Source organism: Nothobranchius furzeri, chromosome 6 (genome assembly GCF_043380555.1).
Source record: "Nothobranchius furzeri strain GRZ-AD chromosome 6, NfurGRZ-RIMD1, whole genome shotgun sequence".
NCBI classification, from domain to species: Eukaryota; Metazoa; Chordata; class Actinopteri; order Cyprinodontiformes; family Nothobranchiidae; genus Nothobranchius; species Nothobranchius furzeri.
This window is the reverse complement of record NC_091746.1, coordinates 77,778,632-77,797,514: the sequence shown is the minus strand read 5'-3', so window position 1 is coordinate 77,797,514 and position 18,883 is coordinate 77,778,632. Positions and strand designations below refer to the sequence as shown.

Sequence of the window (18,883 nt, the reverse complement as noted above, 5' to 3'; positions counted from 1 at the left end):
CTCAAGGGATAAACCATCAACCCTGCCCAATCGTCAAGCTTTCCTGGTGGGGTCATCCATGAAGACAGTGGGAGGGTTAAAACTGAGATGTTTTGGGACTGATGTTGTGCAAAACAGACTTTAAACTACCTCCACAGATTCTCTGTTGGACTGAGGTCTGGAGATTCGCTAGGCAACTCCAGAACCTTGAAATGCTTTTTTACGTAGCCACTCCTTTGTTGCCCTGGTGGTGTGTTTGGGATCATTGTAATGCAGGAAGATCCAGCTACATTTCATCTTCAATGCTCTCACTGATGAGGTTTTGCCCAAAATCTCATGATGTGTGGGCCCATTCATGGTTTCCCTAATAAGGATCCGTTGTCCTGTCCAATTTAGAGAAAAGTACCCCAAAGCATATTGGTGCCACCCCCATGCTTCACAGTTGGGATGGTGTTGCTGAGAAGCAGCTTGGCATTTTTGCCCTCCAAACACAGTGAGTGGCATTTGTACAAAATAGGGGTTGCACGACTTAATTTTTTTAAGTCGACCGTCAAGTAATGAAAATCGAGTCGACTTCGGCTAGTCGTTGATGACGCCACACATCTGAAGCGGCTAAAACTTACGATAGGCGACCATGCGTTTATTGCAGATCGGGGGGGGGGGGGGGTTAAGGTTAGGATGGGGGTGAAGGGATGGTTAAATTGCAAGAGGGTAAAGGTCACAATTCGGTCAAATGTCCGTTTTACTGCGGGCGTCAGATACCGACGCTTTGGCACAGCGCCTCCCAACGCGCAGGAGCTCGTCACCTGCTGTCTTTTCCGAGGACTGCATCTTGTCGGTCATTATCACGTGACAGCGACTAGTCGGTGAAAGGCGTAAAAAGTCACTACAGAGCAGTGAAGTCGACTAGTCGACTTGTTGATACAACCCCTAGTATAAGAGTTTTTTCTTCTCATCTGACCAAATGGCATTCTCCCAGTCCGCCTCTGGATCATACAGATGGTCTCTAGCAAACCACAGGATTTTAATCCATGACAATGTAGTGTGTTACTAAAAGTAACCTTTGTTACTGTGGTACCAGGTCTCTTCAGGTCATCGGCTTGTTTCTCACATGTAGTTCTGGGTTGTTCTCACAGTTCTTAGCATTAATTGTACCCCATGAGGTGAGATCTAGCATGGAGCCCCAGGTCAAGGGAGACAGTCAGTATTCTTATTTTTATTTCATTTTCTATTAATTGCTCTAACATTTAATCTCTTTTCTCCAAGTGAATTGCCTATTGTAGAGTGGTTTGTCCCAGTCTTGTGCAGGTGTAAAATCTTGTCCCGTGTCCTGGGGCAGTTCGCAGCCGAGTGTGAAACATCTGGGATGCAAATCAGCTCCTCTAAATCCGAGACCGTGGTTTTGAGTCAGAAAAGGATAGAATGTCTTCTCTGGGTCAGGGAAGAGGTCCTGCCTCAAAGTGGAGGAGTTTAAGTATCTCGGAGTCTTGTTCCCGAGTGAGGGAAAGATGCGGAGAGTGAGATCTACAGGCGGATTTTTTCTGCGTCTGCAGTGATGTGGGCGTTGTACTGATTTGTCATGATGAAGAGAGAACTGAACCGGAAGGCAAAGCTCTCAATTTACCGGTAGATCTAAATTCCAATGTTCTGGGCTTCCCTTAAGAGACACTGTGAAGCTCGGTCATCTGGGAGGGGCTCAGAGTAGACTCGCTGCTCCTCCACATCGAGAGGAGCCAGTTGAAGTGGCTTAGGCAACTAGTTAGGATGCCTCCTGGATGCCTCCCTGGTGAGGTTTTCTGGACATGTCCGACTCGGAGAACACCTAAAGGAAGACTCAGGACACATTGGAGGGACAGTGTCGCTCGGCTGGGCAGGGAACGCCTTGGGATTCCCACGGAGAAGCTGACCCAAGTGGTTGGGGAGAGGGAAGTCTGGGCATCCCTGCTTAGGCTGCTGCCCCCACGACCCGACCCCGAATAAGCAGCTGAAAATGGATGGATGGAAGGTAAAAATTATATGATATGAATTTGTGGACTATTAGAAATATTCTGCCTTTAACTGTTGATGTGCACATTTGATGAAAACTGTAGACCTCCATCATCTTTTTAAGAGGGACAACTTGTGCAATTGTTGGCTGCTAATCACTTTTTACCCCACTGTAGGTTCCTCAACAGGCTCTATTTGGTGAAATAGAGTTTAGATCCAAGATCTGAGGCAAAACAAGACTAAAGTGTACCGACACCAACTTAAATCAGTTCCAACATCTAAAATTCCACATAGGGCCACACATTATTAAAAAGAAAAACTTTAAATTAGGGCTGGGCGATATGGCCTCAAATCTATACTGCGATGTAATCTGAAACGTGTGCGGTAACGATATATATTGCGATATATATTTTCCTGTTTATATATGTCAAAATGACATGCTTTTAAATATCCTCATGTGGCAAATATATGCCACTTGAGGCATATAGGCCTCCTCCTCCACCCACTCCATGCTTGCAGTCACTGCCATTCTGTTGCCCCAATGTCAGCAGGGTGCACTTCTTAGTGACATCATGTGTTATCGCGATATCGCGGTATTGCGATATAGCCAAAAACTCTATCATTACCCAATTTTATATCATTTCTACCTTATATCGTTCATATTGACCACCCCTACTTTAAATGGACACACATTTGGCTATTGCTTTTACAAAAAATCAGATACACTGACTTCATTGCTGTAAATTAGGTACTGACCTGTGGTAGGGGGCTGGGGGGCTTCGTGAGGATGCCTCCTATGTAGACCACATGAGGAAGGGTGGGCCTGGGGAACTCCAGAGCCATGTCAGTGCACAGCATCCACAGCCGACTCCCTTGCACCAAGTCAGCCATGGCCACCTGAGGAGTTACTCCATACTTCCTCATAATCCGGTCATATTTGGGCAACACGATGAAATGGACTCCAAAGCGCTGCACCAGGTAAACACCTGTGTTTGCAATCCTCTGAATAAGGGACATGCGGTCTGTCAGCAACGAGTTAAATTCAGGTACGTATGATAAAGGTGCAGGAGCTCCAACTTCTGCAGGGTACCACAGGCCCGTGCTGAACACAGCATATTGCACATTCAGAATGTGAGCAATCACAAATCCACACATTTCATTAGGGTCCACTAGCAGCAGGTCAAACTTAGCTTCCTTTAGGCGATTCATTACTTCTACATTGCCAACAACAGCATCACAGTTCTGAGAGTAGTGGTCAAGAATATCAAATAGTTCCAGAAATGTCAAGCGGCCTGAGAAGATGTTGCTGACTTTGGATTGGAGGAAGTTGTCAGCTGTGCTCATGTTAAAGATCCCTGGATAGCGCTGCAAATGGTAGTGAGGAGAGGGGGGGACCTCACGACCTTCCGAAACTAAAAAATGGCTCTCGTGGCCCTCTTCGTGTAGAGCCGCTGCTAGCGTTTTGAAGATGTAGAGGTGCGACTCAAACATGATGGGTGGGACCACGATCACTTTAGCGCCCCACGTCTTACTGGGACTCCAGGTGATGAGGCCGAGGAGGAGCAGCAGTGATGAAGATGGCAGCAACATGGCTGGAACAATAAATGAATTGGTAATGTTAGCACGGATTAGCAATTTTAAAAAAGCAAAAATAACACACATCAATTCCAAATAAATCATGCTGTCATCCCTTTCACGGCAGACCTTAAGATCTTTTTGTCAAATCTTTAAAATAACAGATCTCGTCAAATCTGATAGTACTTGGAGAATATGTTCTTTGCGACATTTCTTTCTGAAAGTTTCATATGCGATATGTTGTTAGCGCTACAGGCTAACATGCACGAGTAAAAACATTTTGGAAACAGGTAATTAAGAGTCATAGTCTTGAGTGGTGCCCTTTAATTTCTGTTATCATTTCCCATCCCCCAGCACAGGGCATTTAAATGCATTCTCTCAAAACGAAACTAAAACACAGACACGTTGAAGAAAGGGAATGGAAATCCAGGCAGAAATTAGGCGCACGCCACCATCCCTACTCCGAATCCCTACCGGACACACCTGCTGTAAAACAACAGGTATACGGGCCAAAAGAAAGAAAGGTTTAGACTGTATATGTTGGTTGATAAGCATCGTGTCAGTGTTGGTGTCAACAGCTTCACTCCCGCCACGTGAGGATAGCTCAGCGTGTGCCATCAGAAAGAAAACAACACTGCTTTTTAACAATCTGCTTGAACACTAACCACATCTTTAAATCTCAGAGCTGATGATTCTTAGTCAACTACATTTTTAAAAGGTCCTACATGGTAAAGTTGCTGTTCTGATGCCATGAAATATTCTGTGTTCCCCCTGTAAGAACAGATGAAGCAGTGTGATTATTTATGACAATATTTCACGATATTTATCTTTATTTTGTCTGACATTACCGAAAGATTGACTAAAACAAAACTAGTCTCCTGTCCAACTATTATCATGAACTTGGCAATCAGCTAAAACACCAGAACAATCCTACTTGGATGAACTCGGCTCAGTTCATTATAAAATTGTAAACGCACACACACACACTCCCAGTGTTTGTAGAGATATGGTTTTGACGGATATTTTCACCCTCCTTCCTTTGATAAAACCCTCATATCTCCTCCACATTGTGTACCCAACCATCACGGACAGGATGTGGGTAGCACCAACGTCACTCTGACCCTCACAGCACTCTATTCACAAACATCAGCACAAAGAGGCACTATCACGCCGCCGCTAGTTTCTATATGCCTTCTCCTATTTACTCTCGCCATTCTTTAAATGACTGATCAACAATAAAAACCTTTTTCTGAAGAGTGAACAAATATCTGGGTTTTTCTTAAGTTCTCTTCTGGGATGTTGAATGTTGCTAAGATTTGGAGGAAAATGTACATACTACATTATGTAGTATTTAGTATTAGTATGTATTTATTATACTGTTTTAGTTATGGGAATTGTGACTGAACATGTGAAGGAATTGTCCGAAACGGCTGATGCAGCTTTTGCCATGGTTTGTAATTATTGTGTAGTTTGAGCAGATGTTTTTTTGTGTTTTTTGTTTTTGTGACATGAGAATGTTTGAGTGTATTTTATTGTAAATATTGGTTGCTGTATTGTGGTGTCGGACCCCAGGAAGAATAGCTGCTGTACGAAGCAGCAGCTAATGGGGATCTGATAAATAAATGAAATGAAATGAAATCACACATATGACTTTGGACTACGGCTGCCATTATCAATTATTTTACTATTTGAATATTCTATCTCTGTTGATTAATCAAATATTCAACTTGACAACGTTTCCAGTGAATCAAGTCTGTATTCTGCAAAAGTAAAAAATAGTAAGTTAAGGGGAAAATAAAACGAACAAAAAAGTAATCAAGGCATCCTGGGAAAGGCAGAATTGGTAGAAAGAGCTGAATAAGGAGAAAGTAGGGATGAAGGTCACACCAAAGCTAGTCCAAACAAGCGAGTTTACATGTGCTTTTTTTTTACTCTTTATTTCATTCAAAATTTATTTAAAAAAAAGCAAATGCAGTACATAAACATAATGAAAATAAAACATTTGAATGAAAAGGAGCAGATATAAGAATTTTCTTCTAACTTCTGCCCTTTTTTACAAAAGAAAATTATCTGTAAAACATACACAATATAACCTCAGTCCCTTTCTAATTTTTATATATAGTCAGTGACATTTTAATTGGCCTTTTCATAATTACTTAATACATTTGAATTTATACATTACAATCATTTTTACATTTTTAAAGGAGTCCACTGATCTCAGGCTCAGGGGGAGAGAGTTCCAGAGTCTGGGGGTAACAGCAGCAAATGATCTGTCACCTTTGCTCTCCAGCCTGGTGCTGCACAACCAGTAGGCTTTGGTCACTGGATCTCAGGGAAGTGCTGGGGGAGTAAGGACTGAGTGAGAAGATCACCCAACAGACCAGAATTATTATCTTGAAATTAACTCTGAAGTTTACTGGCAGCCAGTGACGCTGGAGGAGAAACGAGGTGATGCGGGTGTACTGATGATCAGGTCAGAAGTTGAGCACAGGCATTCTGAACCACCTGTAGATGGTTCAGGGAGGTTTTGCTCAGTGAAAAGAGAGTTGCAGTAGTCTAAGCGTGAGGAGATGAAGGTGTGGAGAACTGTCTCAAGTTCAGAGCGGGACAGAATGGGACTCAGCTTAGCAATGTTCCTGAGATGGAAGAAGGAAGAGCGAAGAAGAGAACTGATGTGAGAATACAGGGTGAGAGCTGGGTCAAAGGTGTTAGCCCTGCTTTGGACTACAGATGAGGCCATTGCATCGAATGACAGATTTAATTGGCAGGTTTTTTCCCCACCTTTAAATTAACTGTTGGCTCTGCCAGTCGAGCAGGAAAAAATAAGCAATGATGCATCGATCCACGCAGCACACAAATGAACTCATCAAAAATGTTTTGAATCAGCACATCCATTCATAAAACCCCTATGAATTAAAACAAGTTTAAAAAAATTCTTTCAGCGGCGATTTAAACTGTTCTGGACTACGTCTCAAGATCATTACAGCACTTGGATCTATATTGCACAGCAGATCTCGTCTCCTTTCTGCACAGCGTTCACTGATTTACCAGCTCCTTTACAAGCATTTGTACCCTTTTTGGTACACTTTGGTACCCCTATTTCTGAGAGTGTATCAAGAGGATGCTAAAGTGCATCAGCCACCTGTTTGATCACAGTATGAAGTTTCATCCTCTCAACAGCCGTTCCAAACAGGATTCAAGAAGTCTAGCTCTGTCTAGCACTGTCTGAAAGTAACCAACACTTGAAAGTCCCAGACTGTTGGCAGTAACTATAGAAACCATCCACTGTCCATGAAGGACTCTGACGTGTCATGACTTAGATTACTGACAATAGTGTCTGGTTACCTCACACAGTGACAGCAGCATCAGGAGAACTCACGAGGAACGAATGATAAGATGATCAATCCATCGATCAATGGATACGAGGATTTAGCAGCGGAGTCCTCGGACCTGGATAATCAAGTACCACTGTTTTTTGATGATCATCTAAAATACAGCTAAATGACTGAAATGTTAAACACATCATTATTTACAAATAAATCACATAAAACATATAATTTTGTATTATCTGTAATACTACATTCTGTGAAACAAAGTTCAACATTTAGATTGTTTTCCAGAGGGATAAAAACATTCAGTTCAAACTCTTATCAGCTATCTTGTCCCAAAACATTGAGCCCAGCTCAGTACTTTCCCTCCTGCCAAATCGTGTTTACACTGAACAAGGCAAAAACACAAGATAGTCACAATGTAAGTCTAACATTCATTAGCTCTATGATGCAAAATGTCTATTACACTATGAAACTCACTTATATTTTTGACCTGTTTTTTAAAATTTATTTATTATTATTTTATTTATTTTCAACTCCTTGCACCCTCTCTCTGGAACCAGCTCCCACTCCCAAAGAGTCCCCATCACTGGCAGTCTTTAAGAGCAGGTTGAAGCCTCATTTTTATAAGATGGCTTTCTCCTAAAGCTTTTGGTGTCTGGTTTAATTTTTTTTTTGTTCTTAGCTTTCTTTGAACTAATTAATTAGAATTTTCTTTTATCAAAATTTTATCTCATTGGCATTTTATTGTTCTCACAAATGTCTATGTTCTTATTTTGTTTTTAATGTTTTTATGACTTACTACTTTTATCTTTGTTACTTTTCTCTTCCAGCGCCCTTTGAGGGTGGTGGAAAGTGCTATATAAATTAAAACTTGATTGATTGATTGATTGATTATTTGGCACAATTTTTCCTGTGAGAGGGAATGTGAGGTCAAAGATCTGACTTAAGCTCAACACAAGTCAGTTAAAGCGGTTTTGTTTTACATCTTTTCAGTGGTGGAAAACGATCAAAAAGAGTCCTCAAAATTTAGCTTTTATAAATTTGGAAAATTACAATATAAAAGACTTAGAATTACTTGGACGACTACATATTGCCTTCCTTGTTTCATGCTACAACTAAGATCCCTGTATGCTGATAAATGATGGAATCACGACTGCTTTGTTCATATTCTGAAAATATTGTTATGAGTCATCTTATGTAATATTGCAAGATCTCACCCAATCCATTAGCACTCAATTCAATTCAATTCAAAAATACTTTATTAATCCCAGAGGGAAATTGATTGCTGTAATAGCTCAGAATAATAATAATAATCAAGTTGTCAAAGAGTTATTATATATTACAATGGCTGTTGGCAGGAAGGATCTCCAGTAGCGGTCAGTGTTGCAGCCAAACTGAAGAAGCCTCTGACTGAAGACACTCTTCCGTTGTCGGACAGTCTTGTGAAGAGAATGCTCAGGGTTGTCCATCATTTTCTTGATTCTCTGGAGAATCCTTCTTTGCATTATGTCCTCCAGTGGTTCCTCAGTCGTCCCCAGAACAGAACCAGTCTTTGTTATTAGGCTGTTGAGCCTTTTCAGGTCCCTGCTTCTGATGCTGACCAGCACCTGATTTATCATTGCCCATTATGATCGATGGAAGAGATGGTTTGAATTTCCGCCTTCTCGGTCTCCGTTTTGCTCCCGCTCTGCACCCACGCTTCTTGCGTTTTAGCTCATTTGGGATTTGTGGCTTCAGTTGAGGTATTATTTCAACCTTTCCAATGTTAATCAGCTGCTCCCGATTGCATGGTTACGCATCATAACAAATGCTCAAAAAGTGAAAAAAGTGAAGAAATTGCAGTAAAAATCCTCTAAGCTTCACAACACCAGAAACAGAAAAGTAAAATGTCAAAAAATATACAGTTTTTCTTGAGAAACTAGAAGAAAAATGTCCAAAAAACACAAAACTTACATTCAGTTAACAGAGCTACTCCAACATGCAGCCACCCAGAGCAGCACAAGCATATATTTTGGCAATGACTATCAGCTAACAAAGCACCAAGTTGCTAGCGTAGAAATCTAGACAAAGTACAACCGCAGCAAAAGGTCAGGCCAATCGCAACACTCTATGTTTGCAGAGAAATGTTGGATGGGCTTGGCATCAAAGCTGTGATAGAGAAAAACTACAAAATGGCGTGCCTTTTAAGTCATTCTTGTGGAGGGGGGATTACCGGTGCGCCATTTCAAGAAACTAGTAGTGAGTCACATCACAGCTGAGCTTCAGATGGCAGTTTCTGGAATCTTATTTCGTGATACTTGGACATATTGCTTTGAATTGGATAACAGCCACACGACTATTCTTCTGTTGTGTGGTGAAGTTGCTAATGCTAACGGTTAGCTTATGCTAGCTGAAACACGCTCTGGTGTTTCCTAGATACTAAACCAACAACAGCCTTCCCCGCCGTGAGTCAAGCTGGGTGTGTCCATGAATGTTAAGTGACAGTGCAACGTAGATCTGTCAGGCTTTTCAAATCTTTTGAGTTTCACCATCTATTTTCCATCAGAAGCTAATGCAGGAAACAGGTGTAGGAGACTGTTCATGTTCAGCCGACATGAAAAACTCAGAGTGACCAATTATAATCAGAAATATTCATAAAAAATTGATTTTCAGTGTTCCACACCTTTAGGATTTTATTTGAGACATGAGCAGATAAAGCTACTTATGTACGTTATTTAGAAAAGGAATGGATTTGCTTGTTTTTCTTCAACTGTGCATTGAGGACTGCCCCACTGACTGATTTCCATAGAGATGAATGTCACGTTGTTTGTTACTCTGACTGGTCCTAGTGCTGTCAAACTGTGTGCGGAAACAACCTTTTGAAAGACAAACATACACCCCACCCCCCACCCCCACAACTGTGCGCTGTATATGGTTCATAGGATGGTTTACCAGGCTAGCATGTTGTTGCTCACATCTGTGAAGCTTGACACAGTTCTGTCTCTTTTTGTGTTTGCTAAGGTCGATTAGCTCTGGTAGCCATCTTGAATCAGGTTGCTTTCCAAAGTCAGTCAATTAAAAATGAAAGTTTTGTTAAAATGTGTTCAGTGTTTCATAAAACACACACACACACACACACACACACACACACACACACACACACACAAAATTATTACCATATGTGTTTCTATGGAGCTAGGATTGGGACAGTATTCAATGTAATGTGTACCAAGTTTTGTAACTTGGAACATGTTTCATGGCACGTAACTTTGGATTCGTAACTTGTAACTTTAGTTTTCTAACTTGTAATTCTCCATTTGTACTTGTATTTCTTGTTTTGTAACAGGAATTTTTCATTTTGTACATGTATTTTTTATTTTGTATCATCATTCATTCAGAAACATTAAACTTTCGGTTTTTAGCTAGCAGACTTCCAAAATAAAAATAAAAATCAATGCACAAGTTTGAAATCAAGACTCTCAAAACACACATTTCATTCTACAGGTACAAACCTCAAATCTACAGTGTCACAAATCATTTTGTCTCAATTCTAGCTTCAGTGGGAAGAACTTGGGTGGAACCAATGAGAGCACGAGTCTTAGCTACCGATCACATTTCTCGAATTCCTGACCAATCATTGGGAGAGGAGGGCAGGGTTCTGTCAGAACTGTAGAAAGAGAGAGTTACGGCACTCTTTGAACTCGCCGACTCTTGGTCACGTGGTTCATGGAGCTCAGTTCCAAACATCCCAGCGCCGTAAGTCAGTTTGAACGGCGTATGGTGGGACAAATCACAAATATTTAATATAATCACATTTCCTCTGGCGATTTGTGGTAATTATTGAATAATATTACATATTATGTCCTAATTCCTTCACAAAGTAGCCTATTTATATTTTTCCGAGCATTTGTAGGAAGGCAAACACCCGTGATTGTTCTACATTACAGGAACACGACAGTTCTAACACACTGTAGAACGCATTTAGACCACATACATTACTATAATAAAGCAATAAATTTAATGTAGTAATGCAACCCACTGCTCTAACATGAGCATACTTAATAACTTTAAGTCCTACAAGAAACCCTAAACTCGAGTTGTAACATCCATTTTAAAGTGTTTATTGAAAGCCAGAATTCTGCTCCAGCTTACCTTCAAGAAAATATGCAGCTGTTTTTGCTTTGAATGATGATCCATTTTGTTCAGTAGAATACATCATTACTTTATATTTTATGTGAAGACAGTACATGCAACTATAACCCAGTTTATCTGGCTTCTATAGCAACTAATTAAAAAGAAATGTTCAATAAAACTGTATGGTTCATCACAGCAGATAAAAAAGTGTTATTTGTGAAAAAATGAACATCGAAGTTGTACAACATGTATAATAGCATTTTTAATAAAGCATTTTACCAACATTATGTTTAGTCATTACATATGCACAAATAAGCTGAGCAATGTACTCAAGTCCTAATGAAATCTTTTGAATAACTTTATTTTGATTATTATTAAAATAAAATGTGTCCGTGGGTTAAAATTTGAAATGACTAATTTTAGGGTTGGATAAAATGTTGAAATTTTACATCTCTATATTTTTGGTTCAGTTCAATATTTCTATATGTACAAAAACAGTATTTTAATAATCCTTTTATAGGTTGATTATCTTACATGGTTGGCTGCCCTGCATATAGCAGTCGGTCTGAGGGAAGAATCAGAATTATGGCTTCCCCGAAGATGCAGAGAGAAGAAGAAAATGGTTGGCTCATGTCAGCAGGAACAACCTCACCATGACCAGAGATCACAATAACAAAACGCTGTGTGCAGCGAGTTTAGTGTGCACTCTCAAATGTTTTCTATCAAGGCTCTACATGTTTTGCTCTCAACTGCAAAAGGCTGCAAATAAACTGTTAAATGTGGCAGGAAATAAACTAATACACCACTCTACAGGCACATTTTCAGGAGGGACGGTTTACTAAGACTAGGCAAGGCAAGGTAAGACTCAGGGCTGATGCTGTACCAACCCTGTTTGTTCAACGCCCTGAACCAAGGAGGAGGAAGGACCCCGCAGTGAGAAGTACAGCAGAACCACTGCATGTTGATCCACTGACCAGTGACCACACATATTGTACTCAAGTAAACTGCGGTACGAATCTTTTGAAATATTAGACATTTGTATTTATTTTATTTAAAAATGATTCTTTATTCTAACAGTGCCATTATAAATTCAGAGAAAGAGGAAAGCAGCAGCAGCAGTGAGGCAAATGAGGTGAGGGAAAGTGAGGGGGACATGAGATGGTATCAGGAGAGAGGGACATCCCAGGAAGCCATGAGGAGCCGGCGTCAGGGCCAGGAGGACAAAGGAACAGGCTCTGCAACCTGGGAACCCAGCTGGAAAACCTAAGGGAGGAAATAGAAAATCAAAAATGTATGAAAAACACAAGAGGCATTAAATGGAGTAAACAGACGATCAAAAAGGCCGTACAGCTTTGTTTTTCAGTGGGTTCAACAGGCTGCAGGTTTCTTCAGGACATGAGTATCCCTCTGCCTGATGTTAGAACCCTGCAAAGACAAATGCAGCCCATTAAACTGGATCCAGGTGTGTTAGGAGAGGTGTGTGACATGCTCAGTTTGAAGGTTAAAAATCTGACAGAGATGGAAATAGAGTGTGTGCTTACTGTGGATGAGATGGCAATCACTCCAGGCGTGCATCACTCCATCACAGACCCAACTGGGTTTTGCCACCACCGTTGTTCCTGGTCAGCTCTCCGCTCAGCCACTATGAAAACATGAAGATGGACACACAACACAGTTTAACCTTTAATGGTTACATAAGATTTTTGTTTTAGTTACTCATTGACATTTATTTATTCATATTTATGTTACTGTTAATTCTTATGTCTTGTCATTCCTTAATAACAGCATTGCAAATGCTAATATTATAAAGCAAGTGGAAATAAGCATTTTTATGGAAAATGTCTAATTTTTAAAAGTTATTGTTCGACTACTGTTCCTGAATTATCTTAATTCTGTTCTTATTACTTGAGTCCACAAAACAGAACAACATATCTTCTTACGTTCGTAATCCTGTTTGTCTCATGCTTCAGCAGTTCGTTGCAGTCAGTGTTATTAACTGAAAAATATAAAATAATTACTTGTCTTCACAATCACATTTTCTTTATTATTGGTCTCTCCGTTTGTGCTTCCATTTCTGATGCATGTTCGTGTTGATACAGCAACCAGCAACGTATTGTACAAAAAATCCCAAATAAAACTAATAATGTTTAAAGGTTGTAACCTATTTCAAACTGTGGAGAATATTTTTAAAACATAGAATCAAAAAAACTGAAATAACCCCATCTACAGTTTGTCAAGCTTGTCTAAACCCTCCTGGTCACAATCAGCAAACTGCACACAGTTAGCTCATTAAAGGCTATCTAGCTAAAACTGGCAACATAAAATATCATCGTTGGCTTTTTTTGGTACGAAGCGGTTAGCCAACGCTTCACAATGCAACAAAATGATGACGTTTCATGAACTTACCGGAGTAAATCCTTCCGAAACACCGAAAATGAACTACGGTCAATGCAGCAGCGGGGCTGTTTGGAACTATTCGAAGCTACATGAACCACGTGACTTCCGCATTCCATTCTTTCCATAGGAGTCTATTGGAGTGTCGTGAAGGTTGGTTTATGCTTGACGCATCCGCGAGGTCCACGCGGAAAAGTTGCGTCATTTTAACAGCCACTCACCTCCACCGCGCGGCCCAAACTTTCCGCACCGCACACCTAGGAAATTTTCTAACCAGGCGGACGGTCAGACACGGAAAAACATAGCGGACTGGCAAGAACTAGTATGGCAGAGGTTCATAAATACAGACATTTGTATGATTCAGCTCTCAAAGATCACCGTGATCAGCATGTTGTTAATAACTCTTGGAGAGAAACAGCTCGCACTGTTGGAAAAGACGAGGACACTGTTAAAAAATGCTGGAATGCCATGTTGTAAACAGTAATTTTTACTGCTACTATGGTGTAGTGTTGGATTCATGCCGTAGAGCTCCATGCTGCCCCCTACAGTTTGGGAGAATATTGGCTCACCGCAGAGACAAGCCGCATGAACCATAAACGCTGCAAGTTGTGAAGCGCATTCCATCCACGAGCCGCATCACCAAGCGGAAAGTAAATGCGTCAAGCATAAACCAAGCTTAACTCTCTCTCTACAGCTCTGACAGAACCCTACCCTCCTCTCCCAATGATTGGACAGGAATTTGAGAAACGTGATTGGTAGCTAAGACTCGTGCTCTCATTGGTTCCACCCAAGTTCCTCCCACCGAAGCTACAATTGAGACAAAATGATTTGTAACACTGTAGATTTGAGGTTTGTACCTGTAGAATGAAATGTGTGTTTTGAGAGTTTTGATTTCAAACTTGTACATTGATTTTTTTATTTTGGAAGTCTGCTAGCTAAAAACTGAAAGTTTCATGTTTCTGAATGAATGTTTGATGTTGTAGTGAACCTGGGATTTCCTCACGTTACAATGTTATAAAATGAGTAGTAAGTGTACAAAATAAAAGTTTGATTTTACAAAAAAAAAAATACATGTACAAAATGAAAATTTCCTGTTACAAAACAAGAAATACAAGTACAAATGGAGAACTACAAGTTAGAAAACTAAAGTTACAAGTTACGAATCCAAAGTTACGTGTCATGAAACATGTTCCAAGTTACAACACTTGGTACAAGTTACATTGAAAATTGTCCCAATCCTAGCTCCATATATTTCACTAAGAGGTGGTAAAAAACAGCAATGATTGCTCTGCACATGCATGACAAAGGTGTGCTGATGTGACCCATGACCAAAGTTCTCAAAGCACATTGTTACCCTCCCCAATGTGTGAAAAGCACAATGAACTTATTCACTCTAGTAGATAATCCTATCACCAGTTCAGCCCCGATAATGAAATCTGAACATGCCAGCAGAAGCTCAGCCAAGAGGTAAAATGTCATTAAAAATATTTGTATGAGCGAAGAGCCTAGAAAGATCCTAAAGGTGTTCTAGTCATAAAGCTCCAAAGTATAGAACAAAATATTTTGTTCTTGAATTTGAGTAAAAAAAGAAAAATAGTTGAGGGAACATGAGCTGCTGTTTATATTAGCAACATTGCCTCTTAGCATCTCCTTCTTTTAAAGCTGCATCAGAATTTACCAGAGCAGCTACACAGAGATGAAGCAAACCTAAAGGTCATCAATCACAGAAAACATTACTGTTCTCTCAATACAGACTGAAATACATTACACCACAGATTGTTCATTAACGGCTCTAATCCTCCAAAACATATTCTTTCAGTTCTCCATCTTCACTCTTGTGGTTTTATTGTGTCACTGCTTATTTAGAACAGCCGGTCTCAGCTTTCAGCACAGCTCAACCACCAAAACCCAGGAACAGGTCCGACTGGCTTTAGGCTTTCGTGAAATACATGCAACATCAAATAAAATTTTACAAGAAAACCTTCCAGTGGATTTCTTTTAACTGTCAACATCATTGTTGAATAATGAAAATAACAGAAAAACAGAAGAGTATTGAGTGTTTAAAAATGACTAGAAAGGTTAGTCAGCGCATATCCCAAACAGAATACAGGTGTGCATCTCTGTTTACCTTTACTGTGAAAACAGGACACTGCCTAGAAGAATAGTGCATTTGGCCTAAATCACGCAGGTATGTCAACAGGAGCATGCTGATCTTTTCATCATGTGTATGAAAAGTGATGTTTTTTGGGTAGAAGGTCTCTCAAAACACACACACACACACACACACACACACTAACTGACATAGGTAATCTCTAAACTGAAGTATTACAATTTCATAATGGTGTGCAAACACAATAGTAGGTAAACTTTTGACAATACTTTTGATCAGGAGTGTCAGAAATGTTCTAAGTGAAAGTCCTCACATACCACAAAAAGTGATTTGTTTTATTTAAAAATGCTAAACGAATTTTATAATCAAATTTTTACTACTTCAAACTGTGAAATATATTATGTCTCAGTCATGCATATTGGTAGAAATATGAATAGAACATTTATTGAAACTATTCCATCATTGTCACCAATGATCCCTGGGCTGCACATTGGTCCTGCCTGTTATAAACCGAAAGTAACTTTCATATTAATCCCAATTCAGGTGACCTGGTGTAATATTAGGAAGATCGGAAGGGCTGTGGTTGCCTGGAAATACTTTCACATTTTATGTAAATCAACAGACGTGCTGAACTAACTCCCACTTCAATACTTCTAAAAGTTATCACTGCTGTGTAGAAATACAAGACAACGTAACTGCAGCTATGTGCAGGCGGGCTATTTAAAAATAAATGAGCATTCATATAAAAAGATCAAGGCAAACGCTTTACAAATTCTCTGTAAATGCTATTTCTGCAATTGTGCTAACGCATAAACTGCTACTTGCAACTTATTTGTGCGCATTTAAAGCACTTAGGCTAAATAAATCCATAAACGCTACTGATGACGTAATTAATGTTGTTAATTCCTTATGTGCGTGAACGCAACACAGCGTAACTACACCTGAGTGTGCATTAAGGTGTCGATTCTCTACAAAACTGTCAAGAAAACCCGACCAGACACGTAGCAAAATTAATCTTCTTCACCCTCGCGGATACAAAGTTGCCACGTGAAGCTGCGATTACTAAAACAAGAATGACTTTGTTGAGTTTTGTGGAGTAAATCCGGTCAATTGCACGATACACCTGTCGAGACTGAACGCCCTTCAGGTCTGCCTGTTGAATGGCCTTACCGTTGATCGGGGAGGAAACCGGGATGTGGAATCCGTTTCAAGTTTGCCAAACAGGGATCAAAGTGCCCCCCAAAAACAATTATGAGGAAAATAAATGACGGTAAAGTTTAAATGGGTCCACGGGAACTGAATCCGACCGAGGGTGCACGTAAGGCAGAGTCCCTTTCACAAGGGGGGTGGTGAAAGGCGGGACTAGCTGTTGCAAGATGGAAACAAAGGGAGTGGCGGACAGGAAAAAAAATACTTTGAGTGGCTGATGAGCAACTCGGGCGTCAGAGCTGCTGATGTCATTCAGCAAGGAAGAGGGTGACAGGTGAGCTTGGAGAGGAAGAGGGCTAAAATGGCTCACCTGGGATCATTAAACACTAAACGTAATAGTTTAACCACCAATCACTTTTTTTTTGCATTCTGTTGACTTAGATATAATGTGGATGTCACTTTTTAAGAAGGGTTCACCTGTTCAATCACTTGTTTATAGAAATAGCGAATCAGCAGAGATGTGGACTCTAGTCACATGACTTGGGCTCGAGTCATTATTTTAATGACTTCTGACTTGACTTGATAAAATCTATTAAGACTTACGACTTGACTCAGACTTGAACGCCAGATTTGCAACTTGAGTCGACTTGCATCTGTTGACTTGATGATGACTTGAGCACATTTTATATTTTAGCACAAAAGTGGCACGACACGGACAAAAATCATAAATCATTCTTTGTGCTGGGTTTGATCTTGTTCTGCTAAATGCAGCAGCACTTTGTTCATAATCAGTTTCAGTTGCACTTTCTGCTTGTTTGAGCAAATAAATTAAGCCTTAAGAAGCTTTATTTCTGGAATTCATTTATTATCATTGTCATCAAATTGAAGTTGGACAGATGACTTGATTATGACTTGAAAATTCAAAGTTAAGAACATGGACTTGACTTGGACTTGGTTGCCTTTGACTTGGATTTGACTTGAGACTTACTTGTGACTTGGTCACACCTCTGTGAATCAGCCAATCCGAAAGCAGCAGCTCAATGTATTTAGGTGTCTAGTTCAATTTGAGCATCATAATGGAAAAGACAAAGTAGTGTGGTTGTTGGTACCAGACAGGCTAGTCTGGGTATTTCAGAAACCGCTGATCTACTGGGATTTTCACCCAGAACCAAGATAAATTGTTCACTGAGGAACCGTTGCTTTTAAAATGACAGTTTGATGATAGAGAAAGGCAAAGAAATACCATTATGCTACAACAAAGGTTTACACAGAAAATAATCTCCGAGCCACATCACGTTGAAGCAGATGGGCTCCAGCAGTAGAAGACCACACCAGGTGTCACTCCTGTCAGCGAAGAACAAGAAACGAAGGCTACAATTCACACGGGATCAGCAGAACTGGACCAGAGCAGACCTAAAACAGCTTCCCTGGTCTGATGAGTCTGGATTTCAGCTGCAACATTCACAAGGTCGGGTCAGAATTTGGTGTCACCAACATGAAAACATGGATCCATCCTGGTGTAATGTGGAGATGTTCTCATCACACTTTGGACCTCTTAGGACCACCTGAGCCTGGTGGAAACCCGCCAGCCTACCTGATCATGACTGCTGACCACGTCCATCTCTTCATGACCACAGAAGACCTTTTAGGATTACAAATAAAACATAACTGTGACGTGTAAATTCGTGTGTTCATAAAACAGCCTTCGAGTGAACCACTACAACAACATTTGAAAGATTGGATTTGTTGCAGAAATCCTTTTTAATCTTGGTTCCGCTCAGATTAGCTGTTCACTTATGAACCAGAACTTCTTCTCCAAACAGACTCTTCTCTACTACAGAGCGATGTTTCACGTCCACAACCGCAGGAGCAAGAGCAGGATTTAGTTCAGTTAGTCGTTTTGATTCCAGCTTCAATAATTATTTAGTTGTTTTGCAAAGCTTGAGGAAAACCACAAAGCCTCTCCTCTCAGCTGTACTGAACGCCTGCATATGTTTGGGCATTTAGTTGTTAGTTAGTTAGTAAGTTGGTTAGTTAGTTAGTTAGTTAGTTAGTTAGTTAGTTAGTTAGTTAGTTAGTTAGTTAGTTAGTTAGTTAGTTAGTTAGTTAATCAGAGCAGAAGTATTTAATTTGGGTCTGAAATTAAGTAGTGAAGTGGACATTTGGCAAAAATTAAATTAAAGACCAAGTTCACTTTTTTTTCAACACATTTGCAGTGGTCTCTAGTATAAATGAGGGTCTTGTG

At 40.2% G+C, this 18,883-nt stretch overlaps 1 protein-coding gene across 1 annotated transcript in view; it reads right to left on the bottom strand.

Annotated features, from left to right (window-relative positions):
* ugt8 (UDP glycosyltransferase 8) overlaps positions 1-16,796 on the bottom strand; it is a 38,572-nt gene extending 21,776 nt beyond the window's left edge. Inside the window, exons 1-2 of the mRNA XM_015943621.3 lie at positions 16,660-16,796; positions 2,722-3,557 (exon numbers count right to left, since the gene is read on the bottom strand). Coding sequence (XP_015799107.1) covers positions 2,722-3,555 — 834 coding nt within the window. The 5' untranslated portion in view covers positions 3,556-3,557; positions 16,660-16,796. The remainder of the gene's footprint in view (positions 1-2,721; positions 3,558-16,659) is intronic.
* Positions 16,797-18,883: the final 2,087 nt, after the last annotated feature.